The 27914-nt window shown below is 36.9% G+C and overlaps 2 protein-coding genes across 3 annotated transcripts in view; both read right to left on the bottom strand.

The window, feature by feature from the left end:
* VPS39 (VPS39 subunit of HOPS complex) overlaps positions 1–6199 on the bottom strand; it is a 47312-nt gene extending 41113 nt beyond the window's left edge. The window contains exon 1 of the mRNA XM_041744505.1: positions 5956–6199. Within this exon, the coding sequence (XP_041600439.1) occupies positions 5956–6028 (73 nt within the window). The 5' untranslated portion in view covers positions 6029–6199. The remainder of the gene's footprint in view (positions 1–5955) is intronic.
* A 749-nt stretch (positions 6200–6948) lies between these two features.
* The window catches only part of TMEM87A (transmembrane protein 87A), a 39287-nt gene continuing 18321 nt past the window's right edge, over positions 6949–27914 (bottom strand). The window contains exons 8-20 of one of the 2 annotated variants that reach the window (XM_041746540.1): positions 25859–25920; positions 24896–25079; positions 23806–23905; positions 22817–22910; positions 20958–21026; positions 19145–19253; positions 18149–18207; positions 17274–17377; positions 13852–13925; positions 13378–13439; positions 12660–12712; positions 11912–11942; positions 6949–9063 (exon numbers count right to left, since the gene is read on the bottom strand). In XM_041746540.1, coding sequence (XP_041602474.1) covers positions 9022–9063; positions 11912–11942; positions 12660–12712; positions 13378–13439; positions 13852–13925; positions 17274–17377; positions 18149–18207; positions 19145–19253; positions 20958–21026; positions 22817–22910; positions 23806–23905; positions 24896–25079; positions 25859–25920 — 1043 coding nt within the window. In that variant the 3' untranslated portion in view covers positions 6949–9021. Of the gene's footprint in view, positions 9064–11911; positions 11943–12659; positions 12716–13377; positions 13440–13851; positions 13926–17273; positions 17378–18148; positions 18208–19144; positions 19254–20957; positions 21027–22816; positions 22911–23805; positions 23906–24895; positions 25080–25858; positions 25921–27914 lie in introns of both variants that reach the window. The other variant, XM_041746539.1, reaches the window with a different exon arrangement.

The following is a 27914-nucleotide window of genomic DNA, read 5'->3' as shown; positions in this document are numbered from 1 at the left end:
AGGTCATTCATTTCTTTTATAAACTCTCTTGATCCTTTGCAAGATAAAATACTGGATAATGGTACAAATAGATAAAACTTTATTGAGCATGCAATGTGTTCCAGGACATGCTAAGCACATATCATGTGTTACTTCATTAATCCTCATGACTATCATTTGAGGTATGTTCTTCTTATAAATCTCCATTTTATAGATGAGGAAGTTGAGGCCTAGGGCATAATTTGTCCAGAGACATACATATAGGAAGATGTGTGTAGAAGCATCAGGATGTAACCACAAGCTGTGATACAATGACTAAGGTATCCTACATCAAAAGAATGGGTGTTGGCCAGAGGTTGTCTGAAAGGCACTGGTTATATTTATAAAAACAGGTCAGAGGTCACATCAGGAACACTTCTCCAGGTTGATGTACCCAGTCTTCCAGAAAAATGTAGTGAGTCTGACTTCCTTTGTGTTTTAAAACCAAGGCAGGACACAGAGAGTAAGACAATGCATGCTCTTAATGACATAAGAGAAATCAGAAATAAAACTAGCTCTCAAGGAATGCTGGAGATTTATGTTGGAGAACATAGAAGACAAAAGAAACAAGTTCATGATGCTTGCTCTGTAAAAGATATTGTGCTTAGAATTCTACTTCTAGCTATCACTGTATTGAGCAATTGATAAGACTCAAGTTGATTTTTAGGACACTGACTGCTACTTCAGATATAAATAAAATGAAGTGGAAAATTTTTAACTCACTTATAGCATACCTAAAAATCTATAACCAAAAAACCAAAAGATTATTCACCATCTTCCCCCTCCTTCTCTCCCTACTCTGCTCCCCAAATCCTTAACAGCTCCTGTTTTTACCTCACAGCTTCATCTTACACTCGGGTCTGTAAGACCTATCAATTTTACCTCTACAAAGCACCTCACAACAGCATATCCCAATCTCCCCAGGGACCCTAGTGATGGCCCCAACTGGTCTCACTATGTGTCCTTCCATGTTTGCTGCAGGTTACCTGAGAGCAAATCTGTGATACTGTCACAACAGGGCTTAAATCCTCATGAAGCTGCACTACCAAAATAAGAAGTCAAACTTATAAGCATGACATTCAGGGGTCTACTCTCCATTTTAATCGAGATGTTTACTTGCCAACAGATGTTTGTTATCAAATGTCTATTAGTCATAAAATTGAGAATCAGACAAATACATTAAAATAAAAAAATTTAATTGAAGTTTTATTTAACCCTTTTCACATTTTAATTTGAAGGTGCTGAGAAAAAAATGCATTGATCATACATGCAAAGTACTGTAACAACTTTCTTTAAATAGCAAAAGTACCACACACACATTCCTAATGCTCACACTCATTAAGGGAAAATAGTACATCATCTAGATGCACTAATGGCACAGAACCCCTGAGGAGGCTTGATTTGGTTAAGAGAAGTCAGTGAGGGCTCAGATGACCAGAGGACCTGCCCCATGCTGGGCCTCCACATTTTATGGCACACCATCATATGATACAAATCGTGGATGCAAAACAGAGAATGAGAAGCTTGCAGAGCAGGCACAGAATAGGGTAGACAGTCTCTTCTGGGATCCAGTACAGCAAACCAGAAAGTGGGACACACTACATAAATGGTATAGTCTGTGGGTAACACACACGTAAACAAATGGGAACCAGCCCTAGAAAACTCCTGACAGCTTCATCCTGAGCCACAAGGTTGGACTTTATTCCTCCTGGGAAGTGAGTAAGTGCTGGGCCATCATCTCCTAATTACCCTAATGAAGCTCTGTCCAACAGTGCAACTCAGCCCAAGCTCATGTGATAAACCATTCCATTCCTGGCCCAACACTGGCCACTGCAGAAATGAAAAAGGTAGTGGTCACTTCCCCTTTTTTGGGGTCATAGGGCAAAGAATAGTGTTTCTTAAAGCATCAGCCTGATTAGCTGCATCAGAGTCACCTGAACTTATTAAAAATGCACATTCCCGAGTGCTGTTCCCAGATTATTTTTTCTTTAAAGATTTTATTTATTTATTTATTTATTTATTTATTTATTTATTTATTCATTCATTCATTCATTCATTCATTCATTCATGAGACACACAGAGAGGTAGAGATATAGGCTGAGGAAGATGCAGGCTCCTTACAGGAAGCCTGATGTGGGACTCGATCACAGGACCCCAGGATCACGCCCTGATCTGAAGGCAGATGCTCAACTGCTGAGCCACCCAGGCGTCCCCTGTTCCCAGATTCTGACACAATTCGGCAGTGGTGAAAATCTGTATTTTTTTTTTTTGTATTTTTTAATTCAATTTTTAAGTTATATGATGCAGGTATGTAGTTTTAATGCTAAAACTGTCTAAGTGTAGCTTCCACCCTTGTCCACTCTCCCTGTTATCTCCCTCTCCTATAAGCAACCATCTAAGTCCTTTTTCTTTCTATTGTTTCTTTGGAAACTAGAAGAATGATTGTGTAAACACACATACAGATACACATACATTACACATGTCAGCATTTTTTTTTATAGGCTCTGAATATATATTAAAGTTTGGGAAGCAGGGGCCAGAATCAGACATTATTTACTGGATACATGACCTTGGAAAAATTAAATTCTCAGGTTATTCCTCTGCAAAATGGAGTTATTATTTCATAAAAGTTGAATAAAGATTAGTAATCAATAAGCAGAAGCTATTACTATTAATATCATTATTCATTTATCCATTAAACAAAAAGATTTAATGAATACCATTACAAGGAACTATTCTAGGAACTACATAAATAAAGCAATGTATAAAACAAAGTTCCTGCTCTGAAGGAAATCATATTCTAATATGGAGAGACAATAATATAACATAAAATAGCATTAGGTAGCAAAGCTATGATAAGAAAGATAAGGCTGAATAAGAGAATAGCACATTGTCTTTCATATAGCATAGTTAGGGAAGGTCTTGCTGATTTATGTGACATTTCAGCAGAGACCTGAAGGAAATGAGGAATGAGCCATGTAATATTTAGGGCAAGAGAGTGCCAGGAGGAGGAAAAGAACAAGTGCAGAAGCCCGTAGGTATGTGTTTTGTGTGTTATGGAAATAAGAAGACTGTGTGACTAGTAGGAGAACGGATGGGGGCGCAGATGGGGTAGGTGAGGGGAAGTAACCAGAGGCCTGATGATGTCAGATGTAGAAAGCAGAATAAGGACCCTGGAACTTATTCCAGTTGTGACAGGAAGCTACTGAAGGATTCTGAGAAGAGAGATGTGATAAGATTAAGTTTTCAAGGGCTCACTCTACCTCTGTGGATAAAAGATGAAAGTGTGGAAGCCTGGGTGGCTCGTGGTTAAGAGTCTGCCTTCGGCTCAGGGCGTGATCCTGAGTTCCGGATCAAGTCCCACATCGGGCTCCCTGCATGGAGCCTGCTTCTCCCTCTGCCTATGTCTCTGCCTCTGTTTGTGTGTGTGTGTGTCTCATGAATAAATAAATAAAATCTTTAAAAAAAAGACTGAAAGTGGTACAATGAAAAACACAAGGTGATCACTCAGAAGACTACTACAGTAATTCAGATGAGAGAGGTGGTGCTTTCAACAGAACAGAAATAGTGCAGATGGAGAGAAGTGATTGGATTCGAGACTTATTCTGGAGGTGGAGCAGATAAAATGTGCAGATGGATTGGAAGTGGCATACAGAAGTGAAGAACGACTCCAAAATCATTAGCAAAATGGGTAAAGAGAAATGTCATTTGCTGAGATGTGGGGTACAGGGGGACAAGCATGTTTTGGGAGAGTGAAATCAAGAACCTTTACGGCCATGCTATTAGACATCCATATGAAGGTGCTGAAAAGGCAGCTGGATTCTACAACCCTGGAGTTTAGGGAGAAGTCATCATCATCAATATCCTCATTTCCATTTCCCAAGGAATGGATTATGGTGTCTCTCGATTATTGTCTGGCCCTGCATAATCTGGCTTCTGGAGGTTCCTGGATGAATTTTTGGTAAAGGGGGTAACGACTAGATAGAGTAATACTCACTGCTGCTTAAATCTGAAAACAGTTTTGAGTCAAGAGGTGGTAAGTAGCCTCCTGTAGCCCAATACCTACCACGGCACCCTAAAAGGTAATGAGCATTTCCCCTGTAGGGTGGGGGATCATGGTAGACAAAAAACTACGCAACATTTCAAAATTATCTTTCTGAAAAGTTCAAGTACAAGAAATCTTTACTGTGACAAAGTAGATTAGTGAAAGGCTGAGATACATGTACTACTCATTCCACAAGGCATCAGTCAAGGACTCTGGCAAGCTAAGTAAAGCATGGTAGGCAGCTGCATTCATCCTTTTCAGAAGCATATGTTCTAGGCTGAGCTGGGTACCCCTCCTCCCTGTTTCTATAACAGGCAGCAAATGCTTCCTGTATCAATTATCTTGTATCATTATCTGTTCCTGTCACTTTGTCCCTCACTGTGTGTCCTAGGAGCACAGCCACTGCTTCTTATTCATCCTTTTATCCTTCTCTTTAGCAGAGAAACTGGTCCACATGTGCATTTGGTACATATTTGATGAGGAGTTAGAGGAATGTGTGTCCCTTTGTAGCAGTGTCAAGTCTTTCATTTTTAAAAATTTTTTCCTCTATTTTTTTTTTATTTTTATTTATTTATGATAGTCACAGAGAGAGAGAGAGAGGCAGAGACACAGGCAGAGGGAGAAGCAGGCTCCATGCACCGGGAGCCCGACGTGGGATTCGATCCCGGGTCTCCAGGATCGCGCCCCGGGCCAAAGGCAGGCGCCAAACCGCTGCGCCACCCAGGGATCCCTTTTCCTCTATTTTTAATTTTTGTTGAGCATTTAACAACAGAAAATAGAGAGGATTTTTTTGGAGATATCTGGAGGAAGCAAGATTCTTTCCCTCACCCAAGGGACTAGGACAGCTTACTGTGGAGGTGGGATTTTAAAGGAACCCAGGGCTGCTAGAGGCGAAGACTGTGCACATTATCATGAAGACCTGTAGTGAAAGCACCCTACTGAAGAGGCTGTGAGACACTCTGCAAGACTGACTGGGTGGCACTGTCCATAAATGATGCAGAAGATGCTACCCACCACCATGATTTCCACCAGGCCTCTCTTGGGTCCCTGGCTCAGTATAAGATCTGATTAAGAGTTCTGAGTCACCTTTGTGTGGCCCTTGATTTCTAGGACCTGGACAGTAACAAGAAAGACTGAAATTATTTGTTTGGTCTTTGATGACTGTTATCAGACACAACCACTCTACAAGTATAATGTTCATAAGTAAGAGTCAAGGTTTAGTCCCCTGAAACCACTTGTATTCTAGAGCATACAAGAGATGCCGGACCCTGCTTTCTATACTGGCCAATTGCAGAAGGATTACACAAGTTTTTAATCGGTTAGATTTCATGACAGCCGGGACTGATGCTCTTCTACCTACACAGTTAGGTAACTTGGGCACTTTGAATATAAGGCAATCGACTACTCGCCTGGATTGAATTTAAAACAATACGAGTTACCTACAGTAATGAGAAGCGAACGATGAATGATCACCGAGGGGAAAAAGGCATACGATGCTAAGCATTTAGTGACTCCCAAAATAGTGTTGTCTTTCACCTAAAACAACAGAATCATCTGGACAAGTTGAAAACTCCCCACTGTTTGCCCCTCCCGAACTGAAGACTTATTGGGAATCGAAAGGAGCCAAAGCTGAGCACCGTTAACAAGAAAAGCTCAACCTTCAACTCGGTACCGAAAACAAGAGTAAACGAACCTAAAACGGCCGGGTCCCTGAGGATTACCCAACAGCGTTCACTGTCTACAGTACTACGCCCCTCCTCATCCCAGGCCTCTCTCCGACAGCGTCCGACCGGAGTTCGTACAGCCAGACGCCCGTCCACTTTCCTACTTTGTGAAAGGTCGGAACCGCTTCTGCGCTGACCCTCCCGCGGCCCCTTGGGCCCTCAGCTCACCCCAGGCAGCCAGACAGTCGATCTGCAGAGGCAGCTTTTCTAGGATCGGCACTGGCTCGAAGGCGTCGTGCATGGCGGCGAGCAGGGTCACCGCAGCAGTTTCACCCGGACTGGGCCGGGCCGGGCCGGGTCCTCGGCCGAGAACCAGCCCAATGAAAGGGGGCCAACCGCGACGCCGAAGCGGCACCCCAGCCACAGGCCTACGGCTCCACAGCCATCAACACAGGACTTCCTGCGGGGCTAAGCCCGCCTCTTCCGCAGAAAGCCCCGCCCCTTCCGCCCTAGCTTCTAACGCGCATTCGAGGAATGCGCCGGCGTTTGGGTCCCCGCCTTATTTGGGACTTGGCGCCTCTTTGTCATGGAGCCCGACTAGTGTTGGGGTTTAATAAAAAGGGAAAAAGTAACTTAAAACTGTCTCAAGTAATGTAGCATGGTAGTGAATTCGAGCTTTGGCTTGTTAGCCGGGATGGAGATCTCCTTCCTATTTAGGAAACTAGCTGTGACGTTTAATCAATCTCCAGAGGCTTTATTTTCTTATCCGCAAAAGGATGGTAGTGCTTTGCACTAACCTAGCGTCGTGGGCGCCTAGCAATTCTTGACCCCCTCTGAACACCTAGTAAATGGTGGTTTTTGCACTACCATTATAATCCCAACTAATTTTTAAAAGGTTGTCCTAGGCCAGTGCTTTACACCAGTAGCATCAACATCACCTGGGAACTTGCTGGAAATGCAGTCTCAGGCCTCATTCTTTCCCTACTCAATCAGAAAATCTAGAGTAAGGGGATTCAGCAGTCGATGCTTTTTAATAAGTCCCTAAAGTGAGTCCATGCACGTTGAAGTTTGAAAACTACTGCAATAATGAAGTGAATCTGGCAACTCCACCCTGCTCCAGCAGGAAACAGAGGAGGTAGGTTATAAGAGTAATAAGCATTTGGGTCTAAAAAATGTAAATGAAAAAAAGGGTGAGTCTATGATAAGAAGTAAAAAAAAAACTGGCCTTGGTCACTTTATTTACTCTCTTTCCCCTTCACTACATTTTTATACATCAGTTCCTCACCTGTAAATTAGTATCATTGTCCCTCTTTACCAAATGCTGTATCTGATAATCTAGTGAAATATTTTCAAGGTGTTAATACACAAAAATTGCTAAATAAATCAAGTGTTGTGGCTGACTTTCACCAAAGAAAACGAACACCTTAAAAATTTAGAATTGCCAGCTGCTGTTCTGGAAGAAGGCCTAAATGCCTAGTAGTGTCAGGCCAAAGGACTAAGAACTAAACAGATCAACGTAATACTGTAAATTACTTCTGAACCAGTTCTAAGAAATGATACACTATAATTACAGTGACATACATCATTAAGAGAAAGAAGAATTATCAAGTCCCAGTCTATATAATTTACTATACACAGTATGATTTTCTTTCTCTAGTCTTAAGTCAACATCTAACCACCCTCAAAAAATATATGACCAACTATCCTGCTGCATTTTAACTATTTTTCACTTGCTTAGTTTCAGTATGGAAGAACAGATGCACACAATAGTATCACTAGCCTTTTGCTAGTAGGTTAACCTGAGAACATAGTCAATTCTTCATATTGTTCCTTAGAGATACTGCCTACGTGACTTTTTTTTTTTTAATCACCACAGCAAACAGCTATAGAGATATTAAATAAATGTAAACACTTTCACTATTGTATGAGTTAGTAAAGATTGCATGATGTGATCACTGGTTTCAACAAATAGTAAGATGATGAAGAACAAAAGCCACATAAGGAAAATTCCCACAAGGGTTTGAGAGGAAGAAGGGTCTTCTTGAGAGGAAGAAGACAAGTTTGAAAAAAAATGAGGAAAATACATTAATTTTGTTAAAACTTTTTTATATTAAAAAGTGGCATGAACTTTCTATGTAGAACAAAAATCTTGGGAAGGCAAAATTGGACAAAACCATTAAAACAGAAATATAGTGCTTCAAATGAATCCCATCACCTTGTGATGTCTCTTATAAACAGTCTTTAAATCAACACCAGGTATAAGAACAGTCAATCCTAAAGAATGAGCAGCAGTCCAGGGCCTCCACACTACTTCATGCAGGAAAAACTGTTTCAATTAAGCCAGAAGGACCTGTTTCCTTTGTATTAGCTCCTGCTTAAGCATTACAGTTCCTTTAGCAGGGGGCTCACTCAAAAGCACTGAGATGGAGTGCCTCTCTGCCTCTAGTGCAACACCCAGTGAATGGTATTGAAGGCAAACAAAGCATTGCCTAGGATTCTGCAATGCCGCCACCCTTGGAGGCTTACAAAACAGTAGTTAAAAGTTCTGGAGTGTGCACCACATTGCCAGCAATGGGATGTGTCACAATAGCAGATGTCAAGAGTTAAGCTAATATTTCTCTCTAAAGTACATCTGAAATAGAAAAATCTTTAATATACACCTTTTGTAAACAAAATTGCACTTGATTTTTTTTAAATGATCTGAATCATACTGTAACAGTTTTTGTACACTCTTCTTTTTGTTTTAAATCATCGACAGAACCATGGCTCCTTAACTCAGGACTCTTTTTCTCCAAACCACTTCTGCGAGATGTAACCTTGGCTTCTCAGGAAACGGAAAGATAATTAACAATTTCCCCCATCACCTATGTAACTCCCTAAATAAATAAAAATTATAGGCAGTTGCTCCTGGAGATTACGTATTATGGTGTTGATGTCATAGTTCTTTAAAAGATGTTAAACTTTTTAGTTTGAAAGATTAAACAATTTAAACATTATAGAAGGCTCAGGAACAACACACATAAGTTGCATAAACATCCATGTCAGGGTGTGGAAGGGAAAGGGGCATCAATGTTGTAAATAAAACACTTGTAGATTTTTCTCATCCTATGAACTTGTTTTCAGGAAGATGTTCTCCTTGTTCTGACACTTCTCACCGGCTCCAATGCACAAAGGTCAAGGAACAGATCAGGTTTCACTGCCTCCTCTAATTCCATGGAGGAGTGTAGAAGATTGACACAGAAGCTGATCTCTTCCCAGATACTGCCCATCTTCAACTGCGTATGTTCTCATTTTTTACTCCATTTTGGACCTTTCAAAGTGTGTGATCATTCGTTCCTGAGGGGAAAAGAAAAAGTTTTTTGTAAGTATTTTAAATGGTCTACATTCCAAATATCTTCTACAAAGATCGCACACACACACACTTCCCTCAAGTACTTTTGTTTATGTCCATTAAATATTTAGATATGGTTCCTAACTGGGGTACCTGGTTAAGCATTCAACTCTTGATTACAGCTCAGGTTGTGATTTCAGGGCTGTGAGACTGAGCCCCAAGTCAGACTCTGCACTGGGTGTGGAGCCTGCTTAGGATTCTCTCTCACTCGCCCCCCACACTGCCTCTGCTTACACTCTGTCTCATATAAAAAAAAAAAAAAAAAAAAAAGTTCCTATGAAAATTTTGAAACATACAGATGTCCAGGCCTCACCCAAGATTAACTGAACCAAACTCTCCAAGTTTCTGGACATTAAACCACAGATCAAAAGGAAATGTGTATTTTTGAGACAAATAAGATGACTAAACAAATATCTACTTAAGGTTAAACTTTAATGAAAACGTGTACCTCCTCTGATTCAAGAATTTAATTTGAAGAAAAAGTCAAGGATGTGAACAAAGATTTAACCAGAAACATTTCTACTGCAAAACTCAAAATCATAACAAAATAGTAGAATGTCCAAAAACGTAGGACTGTATAACAAATTATGGTATACCCTTATAATGAAATACTACATATTCATTAAAATTACATTTGATAAAAAAAAAGCTCTAGAGATCTGTTGTACAACACTGTGCATATAGTTAACACTTTGTACTTGAGAATATTAGGACGGTAGATTTTATGTATTTTCATAAATTTTTTTTTAAAGCATGTTAAAAGGTGGCTCAGTCTGTTGAGAATCCAATTCTTGGTTTTGGCTTAGGTCATGATCTCAGGGTCGTGAGCTCAAGCCCCACATCAGGCTCTGCGCTCAGTGGGGAAGCCAAAGAAGATTCTCTCTCCCTTTCTCTCTCAGCTCCTCCCCCCCAGTCACACTCTCTTTCTAAAATAAATGAATAAATCTAAAAAAATAATTTTAAAGGGCATGTTAAAAATTATATCTGATTAAAAAATAGTTTTTAGGGGTGCCTGGGTGGTTCAGTTGGTTGACTGCCTTCAGCACAAGTCATTACCCCAGAGTCCTGGGATGCAGCCCCATGTTGGGCTCCCTGCTCAGCGAGGAGCCTGCTTCTCCCTCTACCTCTGCCCCTCCTTCCCACTCATGCTCACTCAAGCACTTGCTCACTCTCAAATAAACAAACAAAATCTTAAAAAAAAAATTATAGTATACCTTTTCAATTAAGAAAATTAACATACTACTAAATTTCTTATGTAATTTTTTACCTTAGAGTTAGTATTTTTCATTTTTACTTCATTTGCTAAAAATATGTATATAAATTTATAGTGAACTCTGACAGAACTGTAAATACTTTTTCAATATGAACAATTGCATCAGCTAAACTATCTTTTTCACTTTTTTTCTTAGAACTACTCCTCCTGAAGCTCTCTGGTCTGTTCCATTCTGGACTAGATGCCCTCCAAGACGTTGCCCAGCTATCACTCTTAGAGTTTCTTACATTATCATCCTGGGATATTAAGATTATCCTTGCCTTTCTGGTACAGCCTTTATTTCCTGGATCCCAAGTCGTTTCTAGTTCTCTAATTTTGTGAAGAACATTTTCTATTACTTTTCTGAGAAAGCACATATAGGATGTTAATTATTTTATTTCCTGAATGACTGAAAACATCTTTATTTAACCCTCATATTGTTTGTGTATTTATTTATGAATGAATGACAGAGAGAGAGACTCTCTCACACAAAGAGGCATGTGTGTGTGGCAAAGACTCACACAGAGGAAGAAGCAGGCTCTATGCAGGGAGCCCGATGTGGGACTCAATCCCAGGTCTCCAGGATCACACCCTGGGCCAAAGGCGGCACTAAACTGCTGAGCCACCTGGGCTGCCCTCATATTGACAGTTTAGTTGAATATACAATTCTAGGTTGAAAATAATTTTCCTCGCAGTTCAAAGACATGGTTCTATTATGTTCTAGCTTCCAAAGATGAGACTGAAGAGTCTGATCAGTTTTGATTTCTGGTCCTTTAAAACTTGTTTCTCCTGTAATTCACTTAAGTTCTTATTCAATTCTAGAAAAGGTTTTCACACAGGAAAATATGAACATATGGGTGCAGTCAATACCACTGAAAACACTATAAAAAACCTGCATTGCCATGAATAGCCCAACAGAGTTCCACAAAGTCAGCCTTCTCTGCCTGAAATACAGCGGTGGCTGGAGAGCTTAAGTCAAAGGGAAGCCCTGAAGACAAACTATCAGCAGAAGTCTTCAAGAGGGAGATCTGGGACCTTGCAGAATACACCATAGGAAAGCAAAGTGTTACAAAGAAAGACAGATTTAATTCTGCACAGTACAGTTCTCAATTATTTTATGTCAATGCACGGAACAGCTAAGGAATTTGACATTGTGTGCTATATCACACAGCAGGTCAGTGGGAAATGAACAAATCATTCTGTAGCAGCCAATCCAAAACAATAGTTGGAATCAGGCAGATGCTTTCAAAGGGGTTTCTAAAATCAAGGAAGTCTAGAATAACCTAATACTCAGAACAAAATACATGCCCTCAAATCTGATGTATAACTTAAGAAAAGAAATAGGGGATATGTGTAGAAAGGAAATTTCTTGAATACTTGGGTTCTAATCTTAGTATTTCTATTCTCATCCTTTTTTAACTATGCCAACTATAGTTCTTCAGGGTATTACTGAGTCAAGTAAAATTCCCCTAAACAAAGGACCTATGATTCCCTATTGAATCACCAGACCCACAGTTTATGCACATGACTTGATTACTAACCTCATCTGAATCCAGAAGGGCTGGAAGTGCTCTGCAGAGAAAAAAACACCAAATTGAACAATGTAAAGTCATAAATAGTTCATAAAGGAGAGTGGAATTATGAATACAATTTAAAGCCTTTTGTATAATTTTTTTTTAAGATTTTATTTATTTGTGTATGAGAGACCAGAGAGAGAAAGAAAGAGGCAGAGACCCAGGCTGAGGGAGAAGCAAGCTCCATGCAGAGAGCCCAACGTGGGACTCGATCCCGGGTCTCCAGGATCACGCCCTGGGCCAAAGGCGGCACTAAACCGCTGAGCCACACGGGCTGCCCACCATTTTTATAATTATCTAAGATCTGCATCTTATTAATGGCCATTTCAGGGGAATAAAAGCAAATACAAAAACAGAAAGATTATTGGGGTTGTATAGAAAAAAAATTATGTTGCACTGTGACAGGGCCAATATTTAATTAACAATATAGCCATGAGAAGGAACTAAAAAGTTCCAAAGAATTATCCCAATGATTTTGGGAAGATGTATATATAGCTAAGTCTGTCTAAGCAAAAATGTTATCTGAACAAATAATCCTGATTACTTTTGGTTGTATACTATTCATTATTTTTATTTAACATCCTTTTAACATTTTTAATAGTATTTAATTTAATCTAAGCATTCTCATTAGCATGTTCTTTAGCTCATTCCCTTAAAATAATAAAAGCAATACTAACTGAAATAGGATTCTCATGGTAATGATTCAAAAACTTACACATCTGTCACAGAAGAAGGAACATTCTCTTCTACCCACTTCAAATCATCTTCCTGCTAGGAACATACAAATACAAAGTTGTTACTAAAATGCCCCAAATAATACATGACAAGTAAAGATCTACAGAGGTCTCAATATTTTTAAATTTAATCTTTTGGGCATTCTGAAGTAGTATACTCACATAACAAATGGGACCGCTAATAATTTAAAAAACTATACAGTCCAATACTTTAAAAAAACTATATAAGTGAAATATAAAATGCCTTTAAATGCTTTCTCCTCAATGGTCTACTACCTAAGAGTTTGCCTCATGTAAGTTTTGCCCCGTAAAAGTGATATTAAAACTCTAAAACCATTAATGTAGACTGTGTATACAGTTTTTAAAAATAAACCAAAAAATTTAAAAAACTGCTAAATGAAAAAAATCCTGACCTTTACTACAAAAAACACCTTAGGTTATTAAAAAAGTTATTAATTTCCACTGATGAAAACAATTAAATAGAATCATCAGACTAATCTGGTACCTTTTCAGGACATAGTAGCAAACCATCTAGTTAAAGATTACTAGGTATTATAATCACTTGTTGTCTCTGCTTTTAAAAATGTAAATGTAATATATATTAAAAGATCTTTTTATAAAGCAAGTTTAGTTATGCACAGATTTTAAAAATCATTAAAACAAAAAAAAAATCATTAAGACCTGGACATAATTACTTACTGCTTTGTTTACTTTACTATTTCCATTTGGTTCTTGTTTAGTACTTCTCATTTTCATTCCTTCTGTAAAGGGAAAACAAAGTAGGTGGGTTAAGTATATCGGTAGACCAGCAATGATTTCCAACATGGATTCAGAACTTTAAGTTTATTGAAGCTGAATTATAAAACAAATGTTTCTCCATCTTTATGCTAGGAAGTTCAAAGCCAGATTTTTAGCTCTTCCAGTAAGCAAACTGGACATTTAATGTGCAATTATTTACTGAATTTGCCACAGCTTCACCTTAAAATTAATACCCTTATTTTTGCAGTCCCCTAACTATACCACAGACCAAACTGAGACACAGCTGTAAAACGGCTGCAAAATAATAAACTGTATCCAACTATCTTGATTTGGATACTCACAATTATACTTGCTCTACTCTATTCCTAAAAACCAGAAAATAATATTTAAGGCACAAATAAAATTTTACACTACCAAAGCTTTCTTTTAGCATAGGTTCTTTTTGTTCATCCTCTTCCTCTTCCTCAGACAATGGTGAAAAGGCAAATCTGAGCAAAGAAAGAAGGAAAAAACTATAAAAAATGCTTCACTAACTCAATTTTACAGGCCTTACTACTGAAACTGCAATGAGTCATTCATAAAATTATTTCAGTGAAAACAAAGTAATTCTTCCCCTTTAGAAAGCTCTTGATTGCCTATACAAGCAAGAGAAAGCAGGACAGCATCACACTAATGAGTGCAGGCTCAGCCACACACTATTTATGACTTGAGAAAAGTTATTCTGTGTCTCAAGTTTTCTCATCTGAAAATGGGGATGATGAAACATTACTCATAGAGGCACAGAGGGTTTTGTAAAAAGTAAATTATTTCAAAAAATGCTTAGAATAATACCTTGTAAGCATTTACAAGCATATGTAATCACACAGAGAGAAATAAATTCTCACATAATTTAAAATCTCAGTCTGTGAATTCGTACTGGAGACAGAAACCCTGACCTTATATGTACCAGGTAATTTAAAAATCTGTTTCCAAGTGGGGAGCTGAGAAGATGAAGTCCTCATCTTAAGATAGCTTTCCTTTACAACTTTGAAAAGATTCAGCAAAGCAGCTGCCAGAGAATTCTTTTTTTTTTTTTTTTTACTTGAGAGAGAGAAAGCAGGGAGAGGAAGAGAGGGAATCTTTCAAACAGACTCCCTGCTGAGCATAGAGCCTGAAAAGAGGCTCACTTCCATCATCCTGAGACTATGACTTGAGCCAAAACTGAGTCAGATGCTAAACCAACTGAGCCACCTAGGCATCTAGACAGGTAATTCTTAGAAAGCTTTAGCTTTGAACTCACTCTGTACTTATTGTTGCCTATATTTTCATTCTACCTTGTTTTTTAAATCTCCCTTTCAATTAAAAAAAAAAAAACTCTTTAAAATCTAGGAATAGGGGCACTTGGGTGGCTCAGTTGGTTAAGTGTCTGTCTTTAGCTCAGGTCATGATCCCAGGGTCCTAGGATGGAGCCCCAAGTTGGGTTCCCTGTTCAGTGGGGAGCCTGCTTCTTCCTCTGCCCCTCCCCTCATTTGTGCTCTCTCTCTCTCTCTCTCAAATAAACAAATGAAATTTTTTTTTTAAAAAGCTAGGAATAATAGGGAATGCACCCGTAACCTATTTATTAAAGGGTAACTAGCAAAAATTAATAGTAGATGACAAAGTTAATGATACTAGAGAAGCACTTATTTTAAAGTCAGAATACGATGAGGAAGCCCAGTCTCAATGTCTTGATTCAATATTATACAGGAGGGCCTAGCCAACATAAGAAACAATAATGAGGCAGCAGTAGTATTTGGAAAAGAAGGAATAACACTGTCATTACTTTTGATAATAATTAATCTACTTGGAAAACCTAAAAAATATCAGAACAAAACAATGTAGGAAGGGGTTGATGGTTATAATAAATATATAAAAATCAATAGCATTCAAGGGCTTCTGGATGACTCAGTCCATAGAGCATGTGACTCTTGATCTCAGGGACATGAGTTCAAGCCCCACATCAGACATGGAGCCTACTTAAAATTAAAAAAGAAAATCATTAAGGAGGGCATGTGATGTAATGAGCACTGAGTATTATATAAGATTAATGAATCACTGTCCTGTACCTCTGAAACAATACATGTTAACTAACTGAATTCAAATTTAAAAAAAATAGAAATATATGCTACATTATGACCCAGTTACTGCAGGTGTTTATTTTCAATAGATATGGGTAAATAAAAGGAAAGTTTTACAAAGCAACATTTAACCTTTTGAATGCATTGATATTCTTTCAATTTTAGTTTTAAAAATAAACATTTGTAATCCTATACTCAGTATAAAATGTAATCAAACAAATAACTTATATGTTCTTTTATTAGTTTCAAAAAAAGAAAAAAAAAATCGATAGCATTTCTACATTTTTGCCAAACCCACATGCATTATTTTAAAAGGGTGCACCCCTAAACTTTTAAAATATTTCAATAAAAGTTATAAAATATAACTAAAGCACAGGACTAAAAAATGGGCAAGTGATCCCATATTCAAGGATGGGAAAAAATATATGTAATTTCCCTAATTAACCTATCAATTCAGTTCCTATCAAAATCCAATAAAGGTTTTCTTAGAATTAAACAAGCTAAACATTTCATTAAAGAGCAAAGATTCAATAACAATGGGTATATTTTTTTAAAAAGAGGATTAAGGGGGAGGGCACATACCAAGATTTAACAGGAAACTAAGATAAAATAGCATACATACTAATGCAGGATCAGAGGGGTAGGGAAAAAAAATAGAGAACCCACAAACAATTCTTGATGAATAAAAGTTCAACTGTAACATTTTGAAAGAAATATAGAGTAACTTTAGACTTCACCTCAAGCCAGGAAAAAAAATCTTAAACAAGACACAAAATATACAATACATGAAGAGAAAAAAAATGCCAAATTTGACCCTACACTTTCAAGTTTTTCTATGGCCAAAAACATCACTAAGATGTTCAAAGATAATTAACAAACTAGAAGAAAATATCTGGAATGCTTAAAACAAAATATTGGAATCTAAAATAGATAAGGAATTCTTACACATCAATATAAAAATGATCAATAAGCTGATAAAAAATAATTCAAAGATATAAAAAGCTGATTGACAGAACTAAATGACCAGTAAACACATAAAAGACATAAAAAAGTAATTAAGCCTTAAATGCAACATTTAAAAAATGTTGCCTACACTATTTTTCTCAACTTTTTTTTCAAAGAACACAAACATTAAATGCTTAATAAAACGGCTATTTTCATGGGGTAAAAAGATATCATTTATATTCTAAGTCTTTTATTGGTATGTCTGATTATAAAATTAACTGTTCAGTTATTCCACTTCATCCTTTGGTGATATGCTTGAGTAACATAAGCTCTTAACTGTCTAAAACACAAAAAGGAGGCCATGCCAAAGACATGGATATACACAAAATAAAGACAGCCAATTTTTAAATAATTGAGATTTGCCCATAGCTGAACAAAGCAAAATCCCATATAAATTTTTAATTCCAAAGTCTGTCATATAAATTTTCATTTTCATTACGAAGTGAGCTGGGCTACCGGCTATAAAAATTGTTCTTTCCTTCCCAACACTAGACAGGTAAGATGACTCTCATTACAAGTATCACAATTACCTACTTCCCTTACTTAGTCATATACATACATATTATCAGAAGATGTCAGAACTGACATTGGACAGGAACCCATTCACTGGATTTCAGACCCAGTGAATATTCCTTACACTCTATGACATGGTCCTGACACTGTCACCCATTGAATCACCCGTAACTGATGATATGGCCATTCAATAGTTAGCAATATAAATAAGTGTCCAAGAACCTCTGGTTGTTCGCAGATGGTCGCCAGAGAACCATGATGACGAAGAGGATCATGGAGAACAGCAACCGCCAGATGGCATCATCCACCCAAAGCTCTCGCCAATCCTACCAAAAGGAGAAGTACATTTTTATACATAATGTTAACTCTTACTCCACAAAGCCCTTGGCATAGAACAAGAATCAATTATTCATTCATTCAACTTATATTTACTAGAAGCCTGTTATGTGCTAAACCCTGTGCTAAGTGCTGGGAATTAAAAATGAATGAACATTGTTTCTTCCCTGTAGTGTTTACTGTTGCTGAAGAAAAAGCACCAGCCAAATGGAGGACTTTACTAATGTTTCATTACAGTTCTGAGAATCTTTAGGGAAGAGTTTTTATACAAGGTAAGAAAAAGTAACATTGTTATTTTCTTATAGTTTTCATTTTTGTTTATTTTTAACAGCTTAGCTCTTGCTTCCAAAGAAATGCTACTGGCCAGTCTCTGTGTTCAAATCTTAAGTACATGGCTTCTGCTCAGATTAGCATTATTCATATATACTTCATGTTTAGGACTCTGGATTTTTAAGAATTTTTTGTTAAGGAAAGACTGGGTTATGAAAAACTGTGATATCATTTATAATGTTCTCTCCCACTACTGGGATATATAGTCAGTCATTTCTCCCATTGTCTGCTAAAAAACCCGCAAGACAAACCTACCTTTACTAAAGCACAGTAATAACACAGAATACTCAGGAGGAAGGAAGCATTCTAACCCTCAGAGTGGAGACCTAGCCCTAAATTCTTAAAAGGTGTGAACCTTACCACTGTCACTGACATCACTCTGTATGTTTAAAACAGTACACTATTCATAAATGCATGTGTTTATAACTCACCGACTGACAAGTCACTATCCTGAACTTCATGGTTGTCCAGATGATAAATACAATAGATGCTAACAGGAAATAGAAGACCCGGTCAGAGTATGAATGTTAGTTTATAGCCCCAATTATATTCTCTGATTCTCATCAAGTAGAATCCTACATATCCCTAACTCCCAATACATCACAATCATTTTCTCTCACTTATTTTAACACATTTATTCAACAAAAATTTACTTCACAACTGCTATAAACAAGGCCCACAATATGTACTCTTGCCAACCCTTTCTGTACTTAAACAATAGTTCTGTTTACCATCTGGCTACTTTAGCAACCCTCAGAAGTGGAAAAGAAGAAACACAGCTTTTTCCAGCATTATCAATAATATGACTGTTTTCCCTTTCTTTATCTTTAATATTAATTTTTCTTTGCCTGGTCAGATGGAAAAAAAAGTTGACAAAATGACAGTAAAATAAATAGAATTATTGGTTCCAATCATAGGCTAGACCTCCCTATTCCTGGTACACAAGCCAAAAGGCAAGCAAATAAGCCTATGTGGGCTATAGTTTAGCCTTATGTTTATGTTATACATATTTAATGGCATATGTAAGGCAATATAATAGCAATGTTTACTGACCTAAAATTGTTTATTTTAATAAAACTAAATAAGCAAATATAAATGTCTTTTAAAAGAAATCTAAATGCTATAGGACACTAATGCTAACTTGCCTCAAAAAAAAAGTCTCAGAAAAAGAATGGAGATAGGAGAGGGTATATCAAGAATCATTATTATATGTAATCAATTTTCAGCTATTAGAATAAGTGGTTCTCAACTTTTTTGAACCATAGACCCCTCTGAGCATCTGACAAAAGTGAAAGATCCCTTCCCTAAGTGAAACACACAAAACTTTCTATGTAATTTTAGAAAAGCCCACCTATGGCCTTTCAGGTTAAGAATCTTTGTTCTAAAGGAACTGCATTTAAACAGCAGGAAGCAAGTCCCCAACTTACCTGCCACTGCCAAGATAAGCGTGTTGGTAAAATGTCGGTACAAAGAGAGTTTCACAATGTTCCTCCGAAGTTTTAACAGCTTCATTGTTTGAGTCAAGCTAATAAATATGTGTTTGCAGGTCAAGGAAATCAACATTCAGAAAAACGATAAGCTAGTAAATTAATCCTTATATTTCTTTATGGATCTAGGGTCATAATGACAGAGCCATAGACATTAGGCCTTAAAGCTCTCACTCTCAACCTCACAAACAACAAACACCCCACCATGATCAGTAAGAAAGTCTTCATTTTCAATGAGATTTGAAGACATAACTAGGATAAAATGAGAATGCAAAAGATACAAAAAAAGAAGAGGAAAAATATAAAGGAGAAATAAAGACAAACTTTCTAGAGAAACAAAGAAAAAGAACCAAATGGAAGAAAATGAAATAAAAATGAGTAAGAGGCAAAGCAGTAGGGTTTAGCATCATCTTCATTCTTCCAGTAAGGTAGTGGCTGTGTTCTCACTGTCCTAGATAATCCAGGCTAGAGTCATACATTCATGACCTCTCAGAGTTCTACACTCAGTCCCCTTGTGCCATGTTAAGGAACCTGCCATCAGCTGCCTAAATTAAAAGGACCATACAATTACAACTGGTTGAGAGTCCTAAGCAGTTAGGCTCTTAAAGCAACAACTCTCTATTTTCAAATCATTCTCTCAAGTAGAAGTTGCTGCACAAAGATAGGAGAGAACTAATGATAGGCATCTGCTCTTATGTTCAATTTTCAGAATTAGGGGCAGATATGAAAGTGAGCTGGAGCTCACTCACGTCCTTCAATAAAGCCCTAGCTGCTGCCTAATTATTGGGTCATCTTCCTGTATGGTCCAGTCCCTCTCTCAACTCCTCTCAATATGCATAGTAGAGGTTCACAATGATACTGACTTAGAAAAGCTTTGGCCAATCTGACCTAGGACATTACAATTTCAAACATTTTTGATATATGAAAATCCCCTCAAATTCACATAATTACAATTTATTTACACTCAGCTTTATATAATAGTCACAGTCCATCAGGACAGTAATCTTGAACAATTGTACATAGGACCAAATAACACAAAAACCAAAATAAATTTCTTAAAATTCCCCAAATGATTAAAGTCCAAAAACCTGAATCCTTCATCCAATAGGCCAAATCTCTAATAAACAAATGTTTACTCTTGAAAAGCAGGAAGAAAAGATTATTCAAATAGAAATTTATTATCTGCTGGTTGACTTTTCCTATAAATGAATCAAGATTTATTTCAAAGAGTGAAGTCTTCAAATAATCCCAAGTCAGCTTCTGAATGAGGGTATAAAACACTTACCCTGTAAAGGTTAAAATCTGCTAAACCTACTTAGAATTTTAAGAGTCAAACAACCTCATATAGTTCCTGAAACCATATTTTAAGAATCAAAATATTTACATAATTTTCAAAGCATTTAGTAATTGCAGAGGCTGAAAGAAATAGTAGGACCACAGCAGCCAGTGATTCTAACACTAAGTGAGGTACACAAGTAAATTCAAAATTAAAGTGAAATACCATTTAAAAAAAGGCCAGAAGCTTTTGTCTTGTTCTCAATCTGCAGTCACCAACTCTTGATGCAATTTTTAAAATTAAAAACAAAATAACTGCTTACCTGAGCCCTCAGGTTGTTAGAGTGAAAATACCCTATTCCCCAAAGTAACAAGTAATCAACAAAACCAGCAAAAACCATTTGTAGAAAGATCAATGGAAACCCAACGCCAAGGGGAAAAAATGGACCGCCATCAAACAAGCCAATGAGAAGGATATCCACCAGCACAGGGCAGTGTCTAGGAAAGCCAAGGGGATAAAGGCCAAGGAAGCAAGATCAGTCTGGGCCTGCAGACAAAGAAAAAGAGGTGGTGAAAAAGAGATGTCTAAAGAGCACAGAGAAGAAACCACCAAATGACTCTGTATTTACATAATCATCTGGAATGCTTTTGCATTCAAACTGAAAGTAAGGAATAATATTTTGTACCTACATCATTCTTCCCTTCTGATAAACAATCACATAAATTACTCAGCTGTAAGCATTTCATACAAACTGTTGATCACAGTCTCAATACAATAAAACACGCTACTGACTAATAAGAAGCAAACACCACAGAGTTCCTAGCATGCTAAGGTCCATGTTAAAAAGGGAGCAAACCAAAAAATTGCAGTGTTACAAGCCCCCATCCCATTCTATAATCTCCTATCACTGTGATTTCAGCTACAAGTCTAAAAAGACCCTTCTCATATTTCAAAGTACTGTATTAATATATTACAAATTACTAATTTACAGAATTATGTAATACAATATAATTCTACATATAAGAGCACATCCCAAAATAAAATGTGAACCAAATATCTGTCCCAAAAACTATGCTGCTTGTTTCACAAGTTTATATATATAAGGTGTTATTTATATAACCTGCTTATCCAATCACCAGGGCATTATTGAAAGGATATCCATAAAATAATACAGGCATCAATTGCTGAGAGGGCCAGGTTTACTATCAGAGCCAAGGGATAAGAAAAATACTACAGCAATAGAAAGAAAACGAATTGACAGAGGGTTAAAGTTGCTAAAAGTTGAAGGAAATTATATAGAGGTCAGTGTGATCTGAAAAACAAATGTATATCCATAAAGTGTTTTATTCACGGGGAATTTATTGCAAAACTTACTGAGCTCAGTTTTCTTGAAGGCAGAGTCAAGTTCATAGCATTTACCACCTTGAATCTAATGGGTTATTGCTGGGAGTGATTTTTTTTCTTTTTTAAGATTTTATTTATTTATTCATGAGAGACACAGAGAGAGAGGCAGACACATAGGCAGAGGGAGAAGCTGGGGAGCCTGATGTGGGACTCAATCTAGGGACCCTGAGATCATGCTCTGAGCCAAAGGCAGACACTCAACCACTGAGCCACCCAGGCATCTCTCTGAGAGTGATTTTTAAATAAATAACTACTGGAAGGACCAGTACTTCTTCACATTAATTCAGTTCTAACAAAATTTCTTTATCATTTATATCTCAGTGCTTTGGTTTCCCTCCCTGACAAAAGGCATGATTTATAATTCTCAAGAATGATGTGAAACAACTAGTTGCATTTTAGAAAAACCTTTGAAACTCAAGTGCTGGTTAAGCAAAGAGCACTAACACTTTAAAACAGAAAATAGGTGGCACCTGGGTGGCACAGTGAGTTGAGCCTCTGACTCCAAGCTCAAGCTGTATGGGATTCTCTCTTCTTCTCCCCCTGCCCCTCCCCAACAAGCACATGTGCATGCACACTCTCCTTCTCTCAAACAAATAAATCTTAAAAAAAAAAAAAAAAAGATTATCAAGCAAGTGCATGATTACAATCTTTGCCACTTCTACAAGAATGAGAGCCTATTGTCTGGGAGGAGGAACTGAGTAAGTAGCAATTTAGGGACAGGTGGGAAAGCATTCGTTTCTGGTCACAAATTAAACTTATAAAGCTCTAAGAGATTAAGAAGAAAATTTGAATTATACATACATTTTGAAAATCAGAAATCAAAAGTGATTTAGAAGAAATAGTAAAGAAGCCTACAGACACTTCAATTCACTCTCTCAAGACAAACAATATATCTGAACTGACCATAAATACTTAGACTAAGCAGTACTGACCCCAGTAACTCTGAGGACCCCTTCCATGCCAGAGAACAAAAGATAGAGGGCTCCTGCTACCACAACCTTGTGAAGAGTGACTCCAAGGCGAGGCCTAAACAGGAAGCAGAGAAAGTTGAGTACCAATGCCACAAACTGCAAAATAAGCTAAGTAACAGCAACTCATGATAATTAATATACAGGCCAACAACTTAAAAAGATGTAAGTCAGACATACTTGATTCATTAGAGGAAAAAAACCCCAGAAAAACATATGGTCTTAAACCAAGATAATAAATATGAGAACTTTAGATCTGGTTTCTGATTATTGTATTAAATAAAATAAAATAAATTTTTAAAAAACACCTTTTTATTATAGAGCATTCTGAAACATTCAATAGTATAATGAACCCCTCTACATCCATTATCCAGTCCCAATAACCACTAAGCTATGGCCAATCCTGCCTTGTGCAAACCTCCTACGCTTCCTATCTTCCTGTATTATCTTCAAGCAAATCCTAGATACCGTATCTTCTATTTGTATATATCTCAGCTTGTGTTTTTAACTAAGGACTTTTAAAAGACATAACCACAATACCATTATCAAATCTAAAAATTTTAACAATATAAGTAAATATCCTACTGCAACTCATTAGATAAACTGTACACTTGTAAACTCAGAATTCAACAAAATATGAAGTCTTTCCTTCCAGCAACTTCTGTTTGAAGGAGGAAGTCTCGAACATTGCCATTTAAATATCATTCAATCAGAATCTGCATTTTAACAAGATCTCCAAGTGAATGGCATTTGAATGCTCGAGTTCTCAGAAGTGAAATGAAACACCTAACATCTTCGAGCTTTTACAAATCTACAAAATTTTAGATACCTGTCTTATTACAGAACTATTTCTTATACCAATTCTTTGAGAATTACAAGGGAATCTGCAATACTGATTCAATTTAATCAGTATTTTAATATGTGCTTCCATATAAAAAAAAATTAATACTTACTTGACTATGCCATATCCCAGGCTGACTATGATGACCAGGGTTCGAGCCAGTGAACGTTTAACTGCTGAAAGCAGCTCTGCAAGGATCAGGGCACCCTGAACTAGGAGAAAGAAGCAAGAGATAAAGAGTGCTATAATCTCACCTAATGTAGCTCTAGATCTCTAATGTGCTTTAGAATAAGCATTGGGATCAATACTGTTCCAAGAGAACACCTCTCCTGAAATTTTTATAATTAAGTACACAAGCTGATTTCCCTTACCTTATTCATGTGAGCAGCAATCTGTGTGTGCTCAAATGACTTTCCCTCCCCAACTCCACTTCACTAAAACCTCAGCAGAATATCTCACCTACATGGACAGTTTGTAACACCTAGGGAATGTTCCCATTTTTAAAAACTGGGGAATATACATTGAAAATATACATATACACTGAAAAGCACAACACACACACACAGAGTTTTCAAATCATTTTCCTATCTACCATTTTCAAGCCCTTTCAAAGACAGGTAAAGCTCTAACTAGTAATCTTATAATAATCAATAATTAAACAGTCTGATGAGAGAGGACCAGAACTATCATAAAAAACCTCAGTACAAAATAATTTTTGTCATTACCTGTTTACTTTAGTAAACCATAAGTACTCTCCTATTTTCTTGGTATTACTCTATTTTACCAATTCTTAGAGGTACTTCTCCCTTGTATTTTAAAATCTTTGAAATCAAAGTAGGTCTTATCATCATTAGCAACTTACTATTAAGTTGGCAGGATTTATTTCCCTCCTTAGATGTATAATACAATAACGGTGCCTTAAAAATCCATGGCAATTGAATTCAATGTTAGTGATAATCTTACCCAAAATGGCCACTACTGTTTTAACTTGTGTCAATATATTTCAGTACAATCGCTCTTAAATTACTGAACCCATAAGTTACGAGATTAAAAACAAAAGTTACAGTTATAGTGATTAAAGTTATTCTATTAATTTAGTAACTGAAAAGTTAAACCCACTTAACTGCTGACCTGAGGAAAACTGTCACATGTCTTACCTGATGGTGACTCACAAAATGGCAAACATTTTTTTGGTCACATACCTGATTCTCCTTTGTATCGGATGTTCTGAAATTCTGCATAGAAGACAGCTTTCTCAAGCATTCCCAAGAAGATGACAGCACCAATCCAAAACTGAATTCTCAGGAGATCCCTCCAGTAGCAGGCAGACCATGCCAGCCACAGAACACCAAACAGGACATATACAATACACATCACCATGAAAAACTGTCATCCAAATGGATAAGAAAAAAAGGAGGATTAGGGCTAACAGCCAATTTAGAATTAATACATAGTCTTAAACTATAAAAGACATATCCTATCTCCTACTTTAAGAATAATTATTTTTTCTTTGGAATTCAATACTAACACACACAAAAAAGATCTCGCATGCAGAGAGAAACTACCTAAAAACCTATCATTAAGAGTAACTATTCTTCTGCGTTAAAAGTGCCTTCTCAGCTCTGATCTAAAATTACATAAATGAAGATAACACTGAAGAGGAAAAAAAGATGGCAGGGTTAGGATACATCTGAAGGCAATGAAATACAATGTGGGAAAACTATGAAAGGGAAAAGAAGAAGAAAGAAATGATGGACAAGGGAAATCTGCTAACACAGTAAGGCTATTCCCGTAGACATTCACACGACAAAGCATCAGCATTTAGTTACTTTAAATGGGATCAGAAACTACAGGGCGGTAAGAAGTGCCCCCCTTTGGATTCTAGAGAGAATGTGAGATGTGAAATTATCTTTGAGGTACTTTCCAATTCTGAAATTCCACAAGTCATCAACCTCTTCATTCTACAGATGATATGAAGCACAGAGGAATTCACAGACATACACTCTCAAGGCCATATTCTAGTAAGAAGTAAATACAGAACTACAAGTATTTTCTGAACTGTTCACAGGAACAATTCTTTAAAGAAGAATATTTCCAACAAAACACGGACAATCTTTCAAGCTAAACTCCTGTAATGTTAAGGTTAAGATTATAAGTTCACTTACAATCATCAACGGATATTCTTCAAGCGTGAGATATTCATAGGGACCCTTCACTTCAACAGTCACTGCCAAAACACAGTTCTCAGAATTAATGTAAAGGATGTAGAAATTAAAAACACTGCATAATATCTGTTTGATGAAATTAATGAAAAATAAATGGTTATTTATTTTTAACCATTTTGAATCTGGTGAATATTACATTTATAGAGCACTCTGAAATTCATAAGGTGTGCTCATGGTTCATGTTGTATCCCGCACAGGCCTCCATGCTTCTGCTCCCATCAGTGTATTAAATAAAAGAGCCCTTGGTTCCCACATACACATCCTTTAAAGACTACATTAAAGGTATTTCCTCCACAAAGCCCAACAGGAACCATAACTCAGTTCCTCTAAATTCCAAACACATTTCATATGTATTTCTTCTTACAACACATCACTAATGTGCTTTGAAAAGTACAGGTTTCATTCCTTCTTTTTACTATCTCTTGTCTTCTATCTATCCTCACCTACATTTTCCTATAGCTTTTTTTTCCTACTTCAATTTTATGGGACTTTGCTACATTAATGCCTCATTTTCAGAAAGTACTAATAAACTTTATTTTTACAAAGTATTTAATGACAATAGTCATTAATTTAGTGACAATAACAAGAATCTGAAAGATTTGCCTTACAGAATCAAAACTATGACTTTTAAAATTGTAACTGATCGAACTAGTTGGATAAATTTCAGGTCTGATAAATACTTCTGTGAGAAGTGTTAGTCTGTGACAACAAACAACTGCCTATTTAACAAAAATTTCCTGGTTTTTACCAAGCAAAAAGGACACACTGTTATTAAAAGTAAACCAAAAAAAGAAAGTAAAACAGGTCCAACATTCATATGAACAAAAGGAGCAGCCCATAATAACAATCATAAGAATTTTAAGCAGACTGATTATTAAATCTACACTTTCTTAATTTAATAAAACAGCAAATCAAATAATTAGTCAATATTTATTGTATCCTTGCTTACTCTATGCCAAGGATCAGCAAGATATAGCACATGGACCAAATTTGGTCATCCAATTTTTATAAATAAAGTTTCATTGGGAAAGAGCCACCTCCATTCATTTACATATTATCTATGGTTGCATTCACAAAACAATGGCAGAGTTGCGAAGCTGTAGTAGAGAGAACATTTACTATCTGGCCCTTCAAGAAAATTTGGCTAATCCTTGCTCTATGCTGAAATATAAAATACATTTACTGATCATTTACTATGTGACACACACTACAGAAAACAGAAGAGAAAAAAAGATAAGATGTTTTCCACCCACTAGTGGATTACCTGTTAGAAGGGGGAGAGAATAGGAAAGCAAGATAAAGAATTGTCCCTCTGAGCCAAACCCAGAAGGATGAGTGTGTATTTTCCAGGACAAAGTAAAAAGCTATCTAGGCAGAGGAAATAACATGAATGAAGGCAGGTGAAAACGCATGATACATATTTAAAGAACGTGTAGTCTGAGGCTGTACATGGTACCATACATATAGTAGCATTTGGAAAGAAAACAGCAAAAGGCAAATTGGGACAAGCTGCAGAGTTTTACAAGCCTTGCTGCACGAGGTGGACATTTTACAGGCAATGGGGAGACACAGAGGTTTTAATGAAGGCAAAAAAGAAGACAGAACTATTCCAGAAAATTCTAGGGATTTCACATGGTGTAGTTAAGTCCATGCTTTAGAGTACCTTCTTCTTAGCTCCTAACAATAGATGGATAAAACAAAACAAAATAAGGACATAAGCTCAAAAACAAGATAAATATCTCTAAGTATCAAAACTGAACAAAAACTCAGTTTATGATGTTAAAGCTATGTCATGTTTGACTCTGGGCTCAAAAAGCAAGCTATGGCAGCTGGGATTGCAGTTCCCGTGGGATCATGAAAACTGGTAGGATTCTAAGGAAAAGAAGGACCAGAGCCAGATATGATACATGAAGAGACTGAAGTAGAATGGAACAGGCCTTCCATTCTTTTCAAAGAAAGAAGGTTGAAAGTAAATGTTGGTAACTGCTGCTTTAGA

The sequence above is a fragment of the Vulpes lagopus genome, chromosome 2 (genome assembly GCF_018345385.1).
Source record: "Vulpes lagopus strain Blue_001 chromosome 2, ASM1834538v1, whole genome shotgun sequence".
In the NCBI taxonomy this organism is placed as follows: Eukaryota; Metazoa; Chordata; class Mammalia; order Carnivora; family Canidae; genus Vulpes; species Vulpes lagopus.
The sequence above is the reverse complement of the archived record's forward strand: the minus strand, read 5'-3'. Positions and strand labels throughout refer to the sequence as shown.